The following is a 19,075-nucleotide window of genomic DNA, read 5'->3' on the forward strand; positions in this document are numbered from 1 at the left end:
TGGGGCGTCATGACGAGTATTTTTTTGTATTTTACACACAGATACTGGTTAATGTACCAACAATAAACACTGAAAATCATCAAAAATTCACGTGTAACAATACCTGAAATTTGGCCCTTGACTTTGAAGACAGGATTTTGGAATCTTCAAACATCAATAACTTTTGCAGTTCTGAATCAAATCACTCGATTTGAAGTGCATTAAAAAGGTGAGCCTTTCCTCTACATTTTTCATTAAGACATCACATCTGTAGCTGGTCTAAAAAAGATCCTACAGAGCTATTCATGCAGAACTGTTTGAACATATGTAGAGTGTTTAAATGACTAGATAGCACCTTACTAATATTATGAAGTGTGAAGGAGAATATTTCAGCTTTTGAATGAACCAAAAATCGAGTTATTTGGAGCAGAATTGCAAAAGTTATTGAAGTTTTTAGACCACAAAATATTGTCTTCATACTCATGACCCAAATTTCAGGTATTGTTACATGTGAGTTTTTGATGATTTTCAGCGTTTATTGTTAGTACATAAACCAATATCTGCGTGTAAAATACAAAAAAATACTCATCATGACGCCCCAACATCTAGGAACAAGGTGCATATTTTTTCAGATTTTTAGCTCTCTTCCTGTTGCCTCAGGACTTTTCTATGTCAGTAGTTTTCTTTACCGCCCGGTAAAGATGACATTTGGTGTAGTGTGAGTCCTTCTATACTTCTGAATGACCGTAGCAATTGTTGATCGTGGGCGCCCTGAGCGTTGAGCTATCTGTGTCCCGTTGAGTCCACCCTTGTGGAGACCAATTATATGGCCACGCTCATCAGCTCTGAGATTGCGAGTCCTCATGGGGAAGAAGCCTTCATGAGTTGAAACATGAGAATCAAAGCAGATCTTGTTAGTGTTCATGAAGATGGGAATCTATAACAGAATCAGTGAAATGTCTTCAGATTCTAATTGATGATACTAACCTGATTTACTTGATTTGAAGCGAAGGAAAAGCTTGAGGTCAAAAACTATCCTCTTGGATGCAAGGCTATAGCAGAATTTGGTGGTTCAATGAAGGTAAGTGTAGTAAACCAGTTGGGGCCGGAGGGGTAATCCGGTGTCGTATCTTTCGTGAATAAGCTAGTACTTGAGGAGTCTGAAGACAACGATGAGTCGGAAGACACTTACTGATTTGCCTCCAAGATTGTGATATTTAGGCTCTCTAGACTGGAACTACTGGACATCAGAACATTGCAGTTCACCGAATAGGACTCTGTTGGATGCTCCATGTCCCTGTCTCAAGAAGCTGGAGGTTTGTGGCTGCCCAGACCCTGAGCTTACCCCTGACTATCAATAAGTTGAGGATCAATTACTTTTATTGCCAAGCTACCGCAAAAAATGCAAAATAAAGTCACCATATGCAGGTCTTATCAAAGTTGATTTAAAATTGCATGAGTGAGTGCAGTATTCATTTAATGGGGTGTGATATTGTCTGATCTCAAATCTATGTTGTGCCTCCAGCATTCAATAGGGTGGTTCAAGTAACCCTTTTACAGCCCTTTTTTAAGTTTTACGTTTTGTTCGGGGCCTTTAAATTATAAGTAAAATTTAAAGTTGGTGAACCACCTTTAGAGGTGGTTCACCAATTTGCGATCTGCTAAGTTGTCTTGAAATTTATAGATCTCCACCGTGGCATCGGAAAAAAATCAGGCGCAAAGGGCAAAAAAAAATACTTTTTTTATCATTTGGTTTCTTTTGGGTGTTCCTGGATCCTAACGGTCTCTGGTAAAAAGAAGTCATTTTATCTGTCTTATACTACATAGTCACATGATCAAACGCTTCACAAGTCTCTCGTCGTGCCTCGGAGACATCTTTTCATTAAAACAAATCGATGAAAAAAAAAATCCTGACAAAAACAAGACACGTTAAAAAAAGAAACAAAAAAAAAGCGCATTGGGAGACGGTGTACCTGAAGATACAAAGCCATAAAACGTAAATTTAGGTGCGTTTGTAACTGCGCAATCAGGATTTTTAAGGATCGGACAACCCTAAAAAGACTGATCGCAAGTCTGCGAGCAGGTGGATCGCAACTCTTGACTTGAACCACCCTAATCTGGCCTGACTTTTCTAATACTTCAGTCCCCTTTCTTTTTTGTCCCTTAATCTCAAACCTACTTGATCTTTTTCTTATGCTAATCTCACATAACAATCAAGAAAATCTTATTGAACAAAAGTGACCAAAACTAACTTCTTCACTTGTGAACAGTAAATACAATCCAAATATTCCGATCTTCAGAATCACAAGCCATTCAAAAATCTCTCATTTCCCCACTCCACACTGCCAATGGAGAAATCCAAGGCATTGTTGGAGGCAAATTATTACACAGACCTTCTCCAAGGTTTCATCCAAATTGTTCTTCTGCACTGAGAGTTACCTCAGATCAAGACCTTGGAAGGTTTGGATTCCAAGACTACTACAGTCTAACCTGCGCAAATGCATAACTTGGGTGGAAGGCTTTTGCTATGCATTTTGACGGGTTATGCAATTCCATCGTCAAATTTGGCAGTAAAAAGTATCAAAATTTAGGATTTTTTCTATGCATTATCACGGGTTATGCAGTTGCGCAGGTATGCATTTGCACAGGTCAGACTGTATGGAGTTTCAATCTGAGGTAAACATGTTGGTGGTGCCATCTTGTAGCTATAAAGAAGACATTCAAATTTAGAACCATTCAAAATCTTATGCAAATCAATGTTGCATTAGGGAGTTTCAAGTTAGATTTTATCACACATTTTTATGCTACAACAACTTGCCCGTTTTTGTAAAATATGCGTATTTTTTTACAGCGGGACACCTTTTTTCCCAAATGAAACATATGTTGTTTTACAAAGATTTTTTCCACAAACAACTCACAGGGGCAAAAATTGATGCTCACAACTATGTGAGCGTTGATATGTTCCTGTTTTGTTCCCATTTGGTTCCCATTTGTTTCCAATTTGTTTCCCATTTGTTTCCCATTTGTTTCCCTTTTCTTTCTGCTGGTCAGCTGATTACGTGATCATCAGGAACTGAGCAGACAAACTAAGCCTTCCTCAGCATTTATTCCTGAGCAAAGAAGTCTGAGGAAGGGCTGATCCATCTGCTCAGCTGATCCTGAGCGGCGTTCCCTGGTTCAGTAAGTTCCAAGGGATGCCACCAATGTATAGCTTGGGGGCTGAGCTGAACTGAGTATTCCCTTAGCTAAGTCTCTGAAGTATCCCCCAGATGGATCACAGAGCGCCAAGCTTGCCTCAAGCTTCATGGCTCCGGAATGAAGCCTGAGGCCCGTCTGCTCGTTCAACTGAGCTGCTCAGTTATTCCTCAGGGGCATCCCTGAGATCAGGAGGATCCGGGGGATTTCACTGCTCATTGGATGAGGGGCTGCTCAGTTCTGCTCAGCTGCTCAGCTAGTCCTCAGGGGCATTCCTGGCCGGATCAGAAGGATCCAAAGGATATCACTGAGTATTGGCTGAGGGGCTGCTCAGTTGATCTCAGCCCTTCAGTGTGAAAAACTTTACCCAGGGATATCACTGAGGATTAGCTGAGCAATGAGCAGATGGGATGACGCTTTTATCAGGCTTCATTCCTTAGCAAGGAAGTTTGAGGAAAGTCTGGCCCATCAGTGATCCAGTCAGGGGATGCTACTGAGTATTTGCTGAGCAGCTCAAATGGGACGCCCCTGGGCAGGCTTCTTCACTGAAAAATGAAGCCTCAGGAAGGTATAGTTCATGTGCTCATCTTCATTTTGAACAAATTGCTGAGTATTCAGTGACTCATGAGCTGATCCTGAGTACTCATCGGGAATCAGTTATTGCTCATCCAAGATGGAAATGAGCCTTCTCAATAAATGTCAAGTAAAATATGAGAACCACAGGCTGATCACCTGAACACAAACAAGATTGTGAATTGAATCAATCTGAAAGAAAATGAATCTTTTTTGGAGAATTCCAAAAAGTCTACAACGCTCACATGTATGTGAGTATCTATTTTGGCCCCTGTGACTTGTCCAAATTTATAAAACTATGCAAAAAAACCAAACTTGAAACCCCCTATTGTACTTTTTGGTGGCACATAAAGAAATCAAAAACATTTTCAAGACAAATTGTGTGGTAAAAACAATAAAGCTTTGCCATCCTCGTCCACAACCCTAAAGAGACTAAGACAAACTTACACTGCCAGCATTAAAGAGGTTCCCAGATGGGAATATGGGTCGTAGGAATCAGACAGCCTTTGTGACTACATATATCACAATGGCGGTCTGATCCCTACAACTCATATTCCCATCTGGGAACCTCTTTAATGCTGGCAGTGTTACTGAATTGTATGTCAAACAACCTTTAAAGACACATATCACTTGCACTGTTCTCAAAGTGAGGAACCCATTCATCATCATCTTCCAAAATTTTCAGCATCTACTGATATGCAATTCCTATCCACAGAGGCTTGTTGTAAGATCTTCAAGTTGATACTCCAGAGACTCATGCCATTTAAAGATGGTCTGGCTCAGAAAACACCTAAAATATAGATACAGCTTTGACAAAAACAAACAAAATCAGATTGTTTCCTTCAAAACTATAATTTTGGCTATACAAATTTTGTTCTGGACATTTCCAGATGACTTTTTCCAGAACACCTGAAGCTTCCTGGTGTTCTGAAAAACACAGAGTGTTGGTTATTCAAAGCTTCAGAACACCATACTTTAAGGTCAGAACACACCCAAAAAAAAACTTCTGGTGTTCTGGGAAAACCCTTCTGGAAATTTCCAGAACCATATTTGTATACCCTAGATGAGGTAAACTCAGGAAAATCATCAACAGGAAATATATATATATGTGGGATCCTGTATAATCAGCTGTCTGTTTTCTTTTATGATAAATTCAGATCAATCACTTGTGCCCTTTTGCATACCTTCAAAGTTGCCTTTGAAGATTCTCATACTTGTCTCCAAAGCAAGGTGTTCAGGATCATTGAGGTTACTCAAGCAAATTGGCATGGTTCTTTCAAATTCGATGTGATCATGATCAGTGCACATTCAAGGTGACCACCACCAAAACATTATTTGGGAACACTCAAGAGCGCATCAACATAGCGGGAGCTTTCATTCTTGAATCGATACATCAACACTCTACATTTCCATCAATGATGTTTCTGATTGTAAATACAAAATGGTCAAAAGAAGTGTAATTATCGCAACTTCTTCACTTCTAAAGTTCAATAGCCGACAAGCGGTAAACGTTCGGGTATCCGGCCCAAGTGATAACCGATCGAGTTGACGATACTGTAAGATGAAATCTAAAGTGGTACTACAGTTCAGTCATCCAATCCCATCAAACCTCATCGATCAACATCCCAAGACCTCTCAAAAATGAAAGCGTATCAAATTACCAAAAACTTAAATGGCCTAACCGATCTACCAGCCTGTCTTTTGTAAGTGTACTGAAGTTTCTTATGATCATGGTTTGGTGGTGTGTACTGCTAACACAATGAGCTTACCTTTGATTTTCTGATCGTCGTATTCGTGAAACAGAAAGAATGTTGAATCACCTATACCAGGACCAGATGAAGTATTAGTAAATGTAAAGTAAGTCAAGCAGAACAAAACCGATATACTTCTCTGCTATGTAAACCCCTTTTGTGGAAACCCCCTCCATTAATCTTAAATCTAATGATGATGTTGATTTTGATTCGAATAGTTGTGCAGGAATGAATTTCTTTGATATTTTACAAGTTCAAGGAAAATATCAAGACCAACCACCGTTTCCATTCATACCTGGATCTGAATTCTCAGGTATGATTTCAAAAGATAGTCCGATCCCAACCGGTTGTAACTTTATTCCTGGTAAGACTAGAGTATTTGGTTCTACTCAAGTAAGTACAATTTTCTTCTTCTTCTTTGGATCGGCTTCGAGGTTTGACTAAAAAAATCTGTCTCTTCGATCTTTATATTATAGGGTGCTTATGCTGAAAAGGTTAAGGCAAGATGGGATAGATTAATTGAAATGCCTGATGGACTTAGTTTTGAACAATCCGCTGGACTATACATAACATACCCGTCAGTTTACAGATGATCATCTCTAGATCAGATATGATAATTTTTAAATATCGAGAGATGAAATGACTGAAATCGTCTGAAACATTTTGAATAGGACTTCATACGTTGCCTTGGTGAATCGAGGACAGTTGAAGAAAGGTGAATGGTGTTTGATACATGCAGCTGCAGGTGGAGTAGGAATTGCAGCAGTCCAGATCGCCAAAGGTAAGTTAATGATCCTCTTCGAAATCCCTTAGAAATGATCTTTCCTTGATCCAAATCTATTTTATATTATAGCACTTGGAGCTCGAGTGATTGCAACGGCATCAAGTCAACAAAAACTAGACTTTGTTCGCAAAGAAGGTGGTCTTTCCCCAATCGACGATCATACGATTGTCTACAGCGATACAGTTGTGACATCTGCTCCAGATGCGAAAAAGAAGCCAGGGAAGTTATTGGAATGGCAAGCTGAAGTGATGAAGATCACTAAAGGAAAAGGTGTAGATGTGGTCTTTGACCCAGTCGGTCTCTTGAATGTGAGTTGAAAATCTTAAAGTTGAAATGAATTGATTTGGAAAAAACTTGTTAACTTTATTTTTGAATTTCAGAAATCACTTAAAGTTTCTGGTTGGAATAGTCGATTAGTGGTCGTTGGATTTGCAGGTCAGTTAAATTTTGTCAAAATGCAGATCATCGTACCTTTCTCTGTACAATTTGAACAATCGAGAATCTAACGTGGTTTTTGTTCCGATGTTGATTTCTAAACAGGCGGTGATATAGAAAAAGTCCCAGCTAATCTTCTACTCCTCAAGAATTCAGCAGTGACAGGAGTATTCTGGGTAAGCCTAATTCCAAAACCCACCCAACCTATAAAACAGATCCAAGAATTCTAATGATTTCGATCCATCAAAACAGGGAGCTCATTTAAAGAATGAACCAGAAACCGTTACTCAAGTTTGGTTATCAATTTTAGAATTAGTTAAGCGAGGACAGATCAGACCGGTTTTACATCCTAAGATTTATCAAGGATTAGAATCACTTCAAGAAGGTTTAAATGATTTGGCTAATCGAAAAGTTTTGGCTAAAGCTATCTTACAAATCAAAGTTGAACCTAGTGGGAAATCTAAATTATAATGTAAGATTTGGGGTGTGTGTGTAAGCATATAAAAAGAGGTGATCATTGAAAGAAGCGATGTTGGTTTTATATTGTTGTAGTTTTGTTAAGAAACAGGTTATTTAGTGTAAGTTGATAGATTGATCGATTATTTGCAAGAAAATTGTTGTACTTTTTAAAAAGTTTCATTTATCAACACGTTTTTTTCGTTCCAAGCGCATGATTTCAGATCAAATCAAAAAATGTATCCATGTAATCTATTCATCTTCGGCCAAGTGATCACTTTATCATCAACTTCCATTAGATGAACGATTATCTGAAACTATAGGAAAGACAATTTCAATTGAAGAAGTCTTTCTTGGTGGTACATACCACTTGATCAAAGACAGAATTCTATTCTCAACATCATAAACCGATCCTTTTTCTCTTTAGTCAAATTTTGGACGTTGATATGGTCTGAAGAGAGGCTATCACATTCATTCTTAACATACATTTTGACTCTTACAAATCTCTGGAGCTCTAACTCAACCATTGCTCAAAGTGTTGATGATTTCTACAGACATGCTCTCAAGTAGATCCAATCAATCCTATACAAATCATCATGAGTAGCTCTCAACTCATCTGATAATAACCTTCAAAATCATGTGGTACAAATGAAGATCTGGATGAGTTTGTACGATACATTGCTCAGACATCTATCCTTGCGATTCGTTTTTTTACAAACCAAAAAAGAAAATCGTGAAAAATTTACCAAAACCTTTAACTCTAAGAGCTGATTCCGAAATCTCAAAACATGAAAACCCCAATCAACCAAAAAGAAGAAAGAAAGATAAAAAAAGTTGATATAGTAAGGTCATCATATATAAATGAATGAATGAATCACAAGATTGTAATAACTTCTTTCAATATGTATTTATTTTTACAACCCATCCAACCCAAATTCAATCACCTAAATCTACATCACCTCTACCATCTTCACCTAATTTATATCCCGCTCTTTTTCCTTTAACTCTTCCAGGTATCGATAGCCAAATCTTCATCACATCATCTCTTGAAACCACTGGTGATCCATTAGCACATTTAGCTTGTTTTTGTAATGCTCTTGCTAATTCATCCTACAAAATTCCCAATTTCAAAACCAAAACAAAGTACGATATCAATTCACTATGTACTCAATTGATGAGAAGATGTAAAAGAAAAAAAAGAGCTTCACTAAACTTTATCACATTGAGCAGCTAATGGATGTGACATTAATCTTCCCCAAGCTTGAGTTCCTTTTAACATTTGTCTAACACTTTCACCTTTAGTTAAATTAGGTGGTCTCCAATTCTTGGGCATAGGTTGAGCTAAATCATTTTGACTTCCTGCTTCTTGAGTCGCTACATTCCGTTCGTTTTCATTTCCTCCTCTTTTTCCTTCAAGTGCTGAATCATGTCCTTTCATCACTTCTGTCTTCTTTTCTTCTCCTGTTAATCCTTTTTTGATGATCACATTTTTCGAATCTTCTGGATTTTGAATCTTCACTTTTGATTTTTCTTGACTTTCTTTCTTTTCCACTACCTCTTCAACTTCTTCTTTCTCTTCTTCTTCAATTTCGTCATAATGAATTTCCCAAAACTCTCCCCAACCTTCATCAAATTGTAATTCAGGTGGAGATCCACACGTTTCAAATTGATGATAATCAGTTGCAGATGTGCCTTCATTCATGCTCATGAAACCGTTCGATAGATCAACATTCGAACTGATCATGAGGGTCGGTTCGGTTTCTTCCAATTCCATCTGTTCATCTGAACCTGTTCTGTTTTCTAGAATAGGTTTCATATCAGAAACCAATTGATCGGATTTAATTCCTGGATAATTAGAATTCCAAAACGTATCTTGTGATGATAAAGCAGGATCACCCAACCCTTGATCTTTTCCTCTGATCACATCTCGATCATGTGTTTTAGAAGAACCTTGTGGAATCGAATTCTCATCATTCACATCGATCACATCATCTTGATGAAATCGATTCGGAAGAGGGGTGATCAATAAATCATTAAAGGAATCTAGATTAGGTGAATGATAACCTGGTAAAGGTTGTAGACTCGGTTCTGAATTCGTTGGGATTGGAAACCGTTTTTTGGCTTCTTCTAAAACTTCTTTCGAAACATATTGGCGTAAAACTTCACGTTCTGCTTGACTTCTTCAAAGATTTCGTCAAAAAACCATCAAGGTTTAGTGTCTTGTTTATTAAAGAGACATATACATATATAGTGGATGGATGGATGGAAAGAGATTTTTTTTATCGGGAATTAGAATGAAAGAAATCTGAAATCAAAGTTACCTTGCTATCGTACTTCTCATTTCACGATTCAAATTAGTTGCATCAACAAGTTGAGAAGATGTCAACTTTTCACGTTGTTTTCTACGTTGACTAAAAGTTCTTTGTGCCCTATTCTCCCCCCAAAAAAATCGTACCAATTGTCAGAAAGAAATCCAAAAGATCCAAAGAGAAAAGGCTTTGTAAACTCAAATGGGCACGAGTGACTTACGATCTGAGTTGAATTTTTCTTTTTTCTGAACTTGTTGGTTTTAGATTTGATTCTAATGTAATCGAATGATGATGATCATCTGGTTGAGGTTTTGAAAAGTCAAGTGGATCTAAATTTAAAGAAGAAGAAGATGAAGATGATTGAGTGATAGATTGTTCGATTGAAGTATCCTTTAAACCTATTTTTTAAGAAATTCATCAAGATCAGGATGGTAATGATCATTATCATCATCATCGAGAGAGATGGATTTGGGTACATAGTTTCTTTATAAAAGCTTACTATTACGATTGGTTGAGACTCTTTTCTTGGGTGACATTTGAAAGTTGAAGAAGATAGGATAAAATGGAAAATTAATGAGAATAAGAAAAGAAAAGAAATGGATCGAATGATATATATAGCTAAAAGGAATCGAATGATATTATATAGTAAGATAAGTTTACTTGATGACCATTCTTGATGACCATGCTATGTATCGAAATCCTGTTGACCATTTCAAGATGATTTACATTTTCTTATTCAATTCGATTTCACCTTACTAAGAGTAAATCATCCATGGATTGACACTTTTCATCATCAGCTGATGCCATGGATGACAAAGCTTCTTTCCAAACTCACAATAATAAGTAGAAATAGAGCCCTACTTGCAAAGTAACAAACAAATAAAGCTATACTAGGATAGTTCAGTTGCAACTGACTCAAAAACCATCAAAAGGTCCGCCATGGGAGAGACTGAAAGTATCACAACTTAGAATAAAAGAGTCACACTAGGGTGGGTCCATAAAAATTTATGCGAGACACTTATAGCACGCATATATAACGCTCAGGGTTTCTTGTGGAATCAAGCTCAAAGAGTTATAGAAATCAGGAATAAACTGGATGATCAAGTCATCAGATTGACTAGCATCCCAGGATATACATATTGTTTGTTTTGTGGAAGCTTTCATTTTTTTTTGCTTGAATTCTCTCTCGCAGGCTCGCTCGCCAAGGGGGACTTAGTTAGGTTAACCTTCAAAGCAAGATAGAAAAATAACTTCAATGAGCTTGCTAGAGGCTACGGATAACGTTTATGGCATCACTTGAAGTTGTACTCTCCACAAAGATCAGCTGGATCCATCGTGTCAGTGTAGGGTTGGTATTACAAGCGCGTAGGACTTGCCTTTTTCCTCAATGGGATTTGGCCTGCGCTTGTCCATGATCAATCATCAGATTCATAGAGAGGTGTTTTCAATGGGTTTCGCTATATGTTTTTTCTAACATATCTTATCCTTCCTAAACCATGGTAAATCCGATGAAATATATACTCCTATATAGTGAGAGTGGGTAAGAGAAAAGGAAATGTTGAGGTAGAGAATATGATTGACTCTTTCAAACAGCAGAAAGTTTATCATGTTTGATCAGCTCATATATGAATTCCATTACTGCTTGATAGCTTGTTTTTCTGATATATTGTCTGATTTTCTGAACTTTTGATTTTGATGAAGCTGAGGACTTTACCCCTTGATGGAAGTTGGAACTGATGAGATGGAACTGATGAAGATGAGGTTTATCAGATGTGTATATGTGTAAGTATGTGTAAAATGCTGAGTTAAATTTTGATATGTAACAGGTGTATGAGTACCAGATGCTGAGTGAAGAGCTGATCCACTTCTGACCATTTCGTGTTTCTTTGTTTGCATTTCTTTATCAACACTTCATTGACTTTGACTATCATTCGACATATCATATTCAATCGATCGATATCTTTTAATCAATCAGTCTTACGATTCAAACGTTTTCCTCTATCTAACTTAAAGTTATAGAGAAGCCTTAATCAATCAAGTTCACCCTCATCATCATCACTTGAGATCATTCTCAAATCGTCAAATCTTTGAAAGTGAAGGGTTCAAAGAATCTCACTTACTTAGATTCACAAACTAATCTTCCAAAAGCAAATTCGATTTATCTTCAAAATCATCCGACTAAAGACCAAGACATACATTCAAAAACCTAATTCGTTTTTCTGTTTTTTTTCTGTTTTTAACTTTTACATTTCTTGATCAAATCTGAATCAAATCGAAATCAAATCGAACCCTTTCTTCAATCTATCGGCATATACGTTCATCTTTCTCAAGATCACAGAAACCTGTAAATTGATATCTCGTTTTAAAATCAACCTGATCGATAGGTTCGCTCTACTCTCATTGGCTTTATCCTCTCAAATATCATGACCTTTCAACATCACAACTCTAACATGTTTCTCTCCAATCTCTTCGTATCGGATCATGACATTCAACTCTGGATAGTTAACCGGTCAATTGGGCTTTCGTCTCTTTCGAATCTGGTCTCCTTTCATCTGATTTTCAAATCAGGTTCAGATCGGTTCAAATCATGTCAACTAGCAAACTTGCCAGCCCAGATCTAGAGGAAGGTGAAATCAGTGAGACAGAAGCCAACTCTCTTGAAGATCGCCCTCAGGACAATGGCCAACGTCCGTCACTCAGTGATCATTCTCGTCGGCCTTCGACTGTAGATTGCGATCATGATGCCGAGGTCCCATCACGAAGCCATCCTTCTGCTAGAGCGCGTAAAGTCGTGGCTCGTAGTAAACGGGCAAGTTTCAAGGCCGTCAAACCAAAAGGGCGCACAATCGAGTTTCGTAATCGAGACCGAGATCGAGACCGAGATCGTGATCGAGAGCGGGAGCGAGATCGAGTAGAGCGAGAGCGGGATCGAGAGCGGGAGAGGGAGCGGGAGAGGGAGCGGGAGAGGGAGAGGGAGCGAGATCGTGGCCGAGATGATGATCGTTATGCTAAAGATCGTCGAGATAGCTATGGTACGGCTCGTAGTCGACGCTGGCAACAGGAAAGGCGATCTAGGCCTAGTCTGAACCCCCGGCCTCCCAGAGATCCTCGCAGGCCCAGTCATGATGAGGGTCAGGGTGAAGGACCGTCCGAGGAGGCCTATGACTATTATCGTCATGATCTACCAGAGGATCCTCAGTATGATCAGAATGGGCAACCTTATCATGAAACTCAGCCTCAACCTACTTATCCAGAGCCGACATTCGAACAAGCACCACATCATGTAGCTTCTGCAGCTCCTCCTTCACAGCACCCTCATCACCCTCAAGCCTATCCGCCAAACTACTCATCATACCAACCCGCACAGAACCCTTACGAACAAACCGAACCACAGCCTCCTCACCCCCCTCCATCGACATATTCGCATATTCCTCAAAATGCTCCAACAACTTCCGATTTCGATATGTCGCATCATTATCACCAGCACGAAGCTCAACCGCCACCTTCACAGTCATACTATACAACAGCTCAACCAGTATATGATGAACAGATGGTCGCCATGGAGTCACAACAAGAACAAGCTCCTGATAACTACTATGACCCATCAGAGCAACATAACGAAACGAATAACCATCACCCTGAGATGTCATCACAGCATATTTCTCATCCCTCACATCTTTGTCATCCTCCACCTCAACCGCATCATCAGATTCAGGAACACTCACATGAATCATATCATCAGCAGCAACCTAATCTACATTCCCATCAGGTCATGATGGATGATGCTTGTAGGCATTCTCAACCACCTCAGCTTAGGCAAACGTCATCTCATCAGGAAACGCACTTGAATCAAAATTGCCAAGAACAGCAACCACATCTGCAGCCGATCATGGAAGATAATTCAGCCCCTAGAGAGTATTATCAATTCCATCAACCGCAAGAATCATATCCACAAGCTCCGTCAAGACCACATCAGGTCCAACCTGAGTTCGAGTATGAAGCCCATCACCAAAATGGATTTCAGTCTAACGGCTATCAAATGCCACATCAAGATCCTTCATCTATGCCTCAAAATGAACAACAAGTACAGTATCCTCATCATGAGCAGATGCAAGTCCAATACGAAGAGTCTCTTGGTCCATACCGACCTCCAGCTCAATCGACATGTCCACCAACAGGTCCTTATGAAAATTACCAACCTAACCCGACAATAATATATCCGACCGAACAACCATTCATGTCATGTGAGTCATTCTTAGAAATCTGTCTTCTTGATACTGGTAAGTTTGAGGCTGACATTATCTTTGATTGGGTGTTTCAATAGATATCGATCTGGAAGGAGAACGTCATGAAGTCAGAGGATTAATATCTGAATTAGTTTCATGGGGGGTCACAGCAGGATATTTGATAGAAGTAGGAGTTACAAAAGATTTAGTATATAGAACATTTCAAGAATTAGGATATATGATTTCTCAGTATAGCAATTATATAGAGAATCCAAATGAAGGCTATTTGAATGTAGAAGTGATCCAACCGAAGGAATCAGTGAGTTTGAGGATTCATCAGACTGATGATGTTGATGGAGTTGATGTGAAATCGTTTAGGGAATCTTCCATTGGATTCTTACTTGATCAACATACACCTCCATGTGATTCACCAGTGATACCAAATGAAGTTTTGAAAGAAGAAGTGATTCAGAAAGCAGTGATTGAAAAAGTGATCGAAATCCAACCTGCTTCTTCAAGTCTTGTAGATGAATTAGTTGAAAGTGAAACAGTACGAAAAGCTCAGAGACAAGCCTTCAGATTAGCATTATCCAAGAGAAGTGCAGAGAGAGTAGAGAAATTAAAGAGTGAATTACAATTGATCTTTGATGGACCTTTTGGCGAAGAAGAAGAAGAAGAAGGAAACCGATCTAGTGAAAGTAATGAAGAGAATGGATTGTTGAGTCCGATCGTTTCTGCTACTACTACTATTGATTCGTTTATTGGACCTAAAGAGATTGAAGAAGAAGAAGAAGCAAGGGGAGGAAAGAAAGGAAAGGGAAAGGGAAAGCAAAAAGAGAGATGGGTAGAGATTTTGAAAGGTGATGATTTGTTTTCGAAGATCGATTTAGATGATCGGGTTTTGGTGAATGGTGATCATCATCATCATCGGATTCGTCATCATCAGATTGAAGTTCATAATGATGTATCAGTGTCAGAAGAAAGTTTGATGATCAAAAGGAATGGGATTGGATTAGTTGAGAAGAAAAGGTTGGTTGGAACTAGTGTTAAGAGGAAGAAAGAGGACGGATTGGGTGCGAAGAAGAGGAAAGAATGGGTTGGAGAAAGGAAGAAAGAAGTTGAGAAAGTTCATGAGGAATCGGATTTGAGTTTACATCAGAATCAGAATCAGAATCAAAATCAGAATTTGGATCAGAATGAAGAATCTAATCCGACTTTAACTTTAACTTCAACTTCGAATCCAACTTCAATTTTACATTCAAATCAAGATTCAAATCAAGATATCAATCAAACTAATTTAACTGAAATCTCAAATCATCCAAATAATAAGAAAAAAGTTAAAGTTGATCTTGGTTTGCGTAGATCTAAACGGAAAAAGAAAGAAGAAAGTTTGATAGTTTGTTAATTGTCAAAAAAAATAGAAAGATAAGAACATGATGGACAATGGAATGAGGGGAGTTTTTTTCAAGATTTTGAAAAAAAAGAATGGGTTTTTCGGGGAAAAAATAGAAAAAGTAAATTACATTGGTTTGGATTTCTGTCGAGGAAAAGAGGGAGTGTTTTTTGGATTTTATTTTTGTTGGTTCTTTGAATGTTTTGTTGTAATGTTTTAATGTTTTTGGTTGGTTTGTTTTTTTTTGCTTTAAATATTTTTGATTTAATTTATTTTTTTAATAATACAAAGAGAAAAAGTTGAAATATGAAAAGCAAAAAAAAAACTTTGCAAAGGAGGGGTTTCTTCGTTTCTAAGTTGGGGTTGGTTGGTTGGGGGGTTTGATTGTGTGTTTGGAAAAGAGGGGAAGAGATAGGGCTGTGAAGAAGTGAGGGCTGTGAAGAAGAGATTGTATGTTTTTTTATGTATATATAATAGAAAAACATAGAAATAATTTATAGAGTTTGTCATTGATTTAGTTACAATGATCATTTAAATCTCAATTGATTGGTGTTAATTTTTTGACTTGAGATTTGAAGTTGGTTTTCATGTTCATGAATTGAAATGTATAAGTTGTTTTGAAGGATTAGAGTTTGTGATTCAAATCTTTCAAAAGAAAGATACAGATGAAATTGGCAAATTCTGGTTTCTTGAAAGTTCAGATATATGATCTTTGCAACTCTGTTAAAGACTAAAAAATGGTGTTTGTATTATAAGAAATCTAATGAGGGACTTATAATAAGTTTAAGTTTGATCTATCAAATTCGTATGTATTTGATTATAGCTGATTTAAGAATGGATGATTTCTTTTTTTTCATAAGTTATTTATAATGTTGCTCATGAAGTGATCAAAACTAACTAAAAACATTTCTTCACAGGTTTTGATTTTTTTGTATTTTCAAAATTAGAGAGATGAAACTAGGTTAAGAAGAAAATCAAGTTTTGCACAGTGATGTGCTTTTCAAGAAAACAAAAATCAATCATTCTCAAAATTAGCCGTACGTTTTCAGTAGGGCCCCTCATGATCTGTTGGTATTGGACCAGTTGGTCCATTCTCTCTCTGCAGGCGGCACTTTTGCTACTTTAAAAATTGCGCAAAGGGACCATGATCAGAAGCAAGAAATTTCTCAAATATGTGAAAGTCTTTTGGTGCCATTGTTTGCCATGACGGAATAAAATCATCTGACCAAAGACCAAAAGCATTGACACCTATTGTAGTCCAAATGTAGGTTTTATGATGATTTGCTGCTGATTGATTTATTCTTTGAAACACATTTTTGGCAAGAAGGCATCAACTTCCCCTTGCAAGAGATCAGTGCAGACTTTTTCCCGTCAGTCCGTATAAAAACCTGTGGTAGGGAATCCTCTAGACGGATTGCAAGAATGTCTTCTGCAAAACCTCACTCTGACTTCTGAGTAATGAATCTGTGTAAGTCACTTGCTTGGTATTTTGATTCTGCTCGAAGCGTGCGAGAAGCAGCAAGGGACGTTGAGTTTATGAGCTTATTTCAAAATACCAGTTTTATTTGAATAGTGCGCTCCCGGCTGCTCCCGCCCCCGGCACCTGGGATACTTTGATGTATTGTGAAGAAAGACAAGCACCAGCGACTCTGGGGACGATTATTCCCGGTTGTCAAATTAACTCGCACCAATTTTTCTCACTCCCTAACCTGGCTCAAAAATTCTTCCTTGGTTTCAACATAGAGGTTGCCTTCCTCGCTCACACCACTATCTATCAATCCAACCTTCATCATGATAAAAATTAGCCATATCCAAAAGGTCTTAACAAGATTGACTAGTTTGAGCTTCAAGACTAAAAGCACGTCTGGATATGAACTTTTAAACTTGGAAGGACGCCCGTTGGTAGAAATAAAACACGATCAAGAAGGGAACAATTCACAAGAGACTGTGTCTGGTGCATCAAATGAAGCTACACAAACTTGGGCAAATGGCCTGCGAGGCCTCGCAGCTTTCTTAGTTATGATTCATCATTCCATCGCTGCTTTCAACCTTGAAGCTACAGTGGCTCTCAAAGACCCCGATGGAACCGTACATTTTTGGCAGTGGCCTATCTTACGAGCAGCCATATCTTCTGACGTCAGGATCTTGCTTCTCTCCCTGTTCGCCTCACAATTGTACTAACCTAATGAAATTTTTAACAGTTCTTGGTGCAGGTTTTTTTTGTTTTGTCAGGTATGTGATCTAAACAATCACCTCCTCTCAAATTCCTGACTTGGGCATGTTTTTGTTCAAAATCAGGTTATGTGCTGTCTTATCGGCCTCTCTATCGGCTTAGCAAGAGACCTCAAAAGGTGGAATCTGTCCACAGTTCATTGGCATCGGCTTGCTTACGACGGATATTCAGGTTATTACCTCCTCCGGTGACGGCAGTTATGATCTCGCATATCATTTTATTGGGTGGAGGTTTTGACATGGCACGAGCCAAGGAAGTGTGTAGCTCCTGGACGAAAGACACTGTGCCACGTTGGATAACCTCCAACTGGCGCGAGCAAACTTTAGAAGCTTTGAAAAGCATGGTGAGTCAAAAGGATCCTACTTGATGACCTATAATCATGGACCATAATCATAAGGAGAAACTCCATCTGATTGACTGACCTCTAAAATGCGCAGGTGGCTATATGGTATGAAGAGCGAACTAAATCTGAATATGACGCTGTGCTGTGGACGATGCCTGAAGAATTACGAGGATCGATGTACATTTATTTGTTTTTGCTGGCAACTTCAAGTTTAAAACGTCGATTTCGAGTGATCCTAGCGCTTGCATTAGCACTCGTGAACCTCTTGATGAAAAAATTATCGATCTTGCCATTCATTTCAGGCATTTTCATGGCCGAGCTTCATATTTCGCAATCCGAACGCCGCGGATCACCAATCAACAGGATTTTGGTTTACCTTGGTCGGTTGGCCATTTTCATCACCTTGATGATTGGGTTGTTTTTTGGTTCAATACCAGGTTACCCAACCACCGAAATGAAATCTACCGCCTGGTCATCCGCAATGTTCCGCGTCATGTCAAGGTTATACAGTCAAGATGAACCTCAAGTGAAGGCACTATACACGCTCATGGGTAGCACTCTTGCAGTTTTTGCAATATCACAATGGTCTTGTGCTAAAAAGCTTCTATCCACTCGATCACTTCAATTCTTGGGCAGAATCTCTTTTTCATTATATGTAATTCATGTTCCACTCTTACTTAGTGGAGGGATTTCTCTAGTTTGGAATTTTCGACATTCAGGAGTTTCTAATACTTTATCAGTCTTTCTTATGTTACCTTTTTGGATTGGAACGGTCATCATTGTTAGTTTGATCATGACAAAGTATATAGACGAGAAGGCCGTTACATTTAGTCACACATTGGAAAGGTATTGGAGGGTATAACTACACCGTTTCATGTCAAATCGTACTACATTTCACCTGTAAAATAGTGTGTATATTTCGAGCCGGATGACACCGCGGGATTCGGAATCAACGCGTTCAAAACCCAATTAAAGAAAGTTGCGGTGACCAGGTTCGCGGAGAGATACAGTACATATCAGTCTTTTACTGACCTGAGACAAACCTTGGAGGCTGGGACACAATTAGGGCAGTTGGTCAGTACATTCTTTTTTTGGGTGGCATTTATTTTCAAATTGCACTTTCCTCTCAAGAAGAGGACCACATGATTCACTCATCGGCGGTGTCCACATGCTATGTAACCGATTGCCCATATCTTAAATGAGGTTATTTGGCAAAGATTGTGGTGATTTGTGGCCCAGGCGAGCTTTATAACCTATGTTCTATAGACCCTCTTTTGAGATGGACTGAATAATGACCCAGTGTACGATCTATTCCATCGCTAGATATCCAAGGGCCTTTGTATTTTGTTTTGCCAAACAGTTGTTTCCGCTCTGGATTTGTTTTAAGCTGTCATCAGC

The 19,075-nt window shown here is 38.5% G+C and overlaps 4 protein-coding genes across 4 annotated transcripts; 3 read left to right on the plus strand and 1 right to left on the minus strand.

The window, feature by feature from the left end:
• Nucleotides 1-5,351: 5,351 nt before the first annotated feature.
• On the plus strand, nt 5,352-7,462 carry MELLADRAFT_49522 (uncharacterized protein; the record flags this gene model as incomplete). Its single annotated transcript, XM_007413300.1, has 9 exons — nt 5,352-5,450; nt 5,551-5,604; nt 5,717-5,891; nt 5,975-6,075; nt 6,170-6,279; nt 6,352-6,590; nt 6,663-6,717; nt 6,823-6,893; nt 6,970-7,462. 9 exons carry the CDS (start codon nt 5,389-5,391, stop codon nt 7,186-7,188), a joined length of 1,086 nt encoding a protein of 361 aa, XP_007413362.1.
• Nucleotides 7,463-8,109: 647 nt separating this feature from the next.
• MELLADRAFT_109351 (uncharacterized protein) lies at nt 8,110-10,018 on the minus strand (the record flags this gene model as incomplete). Its single annotated transcript, XM_007413445.1, has 5 exons — nt 8,110-8,283; nt 8,387-9,353; nt 9,495-9,602; nt 9,703-9,880; nt 9,982-10,018. 5 exons carry the CDS (start codon nt 10,016-10,018, stop codon nt 8,110-8,112), a joined length of 1,464 nt encoding a protein of 487 aa, XP_007413507.1.
• Nucleotides 10,019-11,202: 1,184 nt separating this feature from the next.
• MELLADRAFT_109352 (uncharacterized protein) lies at nt 11,203-15,113 on the plus strand (the record flags this gene model as incomplete). Its single annotated transcript, XM_007413301.1, has 4 exons — nt 11,203-11,264; nt 11,496-11,575; nt 12,212-13,762; nt 13,807-15,113. The coding sequence occupies 4 exons, from the start codon at nt 11,203-11,205 to the stop codon at nt 15,111-15,113; spliced, it is 3,000 nt and encodes a 999-aa protein (XP_007413363.1).
• A 1,779-nt stretch (nt 15,114-16,892) lies between these two features.
• Nucleotides 16,893-18,539, plus strand: MELLADRAFT_90230 (uncharacterized protein; the record flags this gene model as incomplete). Its single annotated transcript, XM_007413302.1, has 4 exons — nt 16,893-17,237; nt 17,303-17,333; nt 17,400-17,677; nt 17,772-18,539. 4 exons carry the CDS (start codon nt 16,893-16,895, stop codon nt 18,537-18,539), a joined length of 1,422 nt encoding a protein of 473 aa, XP_007413364.1.
• Between the last annotated feature and the right edge of the window lie 536 nt (nt 18,540-19,075).

Source organism: Melampsora larici-populina, assembly GCF_000204055.1.
Source record: "Melampsora larici-populina 98AG31 unplaced genomic scaffold MELLAscaffold_36, whole genome shotgun sequence".
NCBI classification, from domain to species: Eukaryota; Fungi; Basidiomycota; class Pucciniomycetes; order Pucciniales; family Melampsoraceae; genus Melampsora; species Melampsora laricis-populina.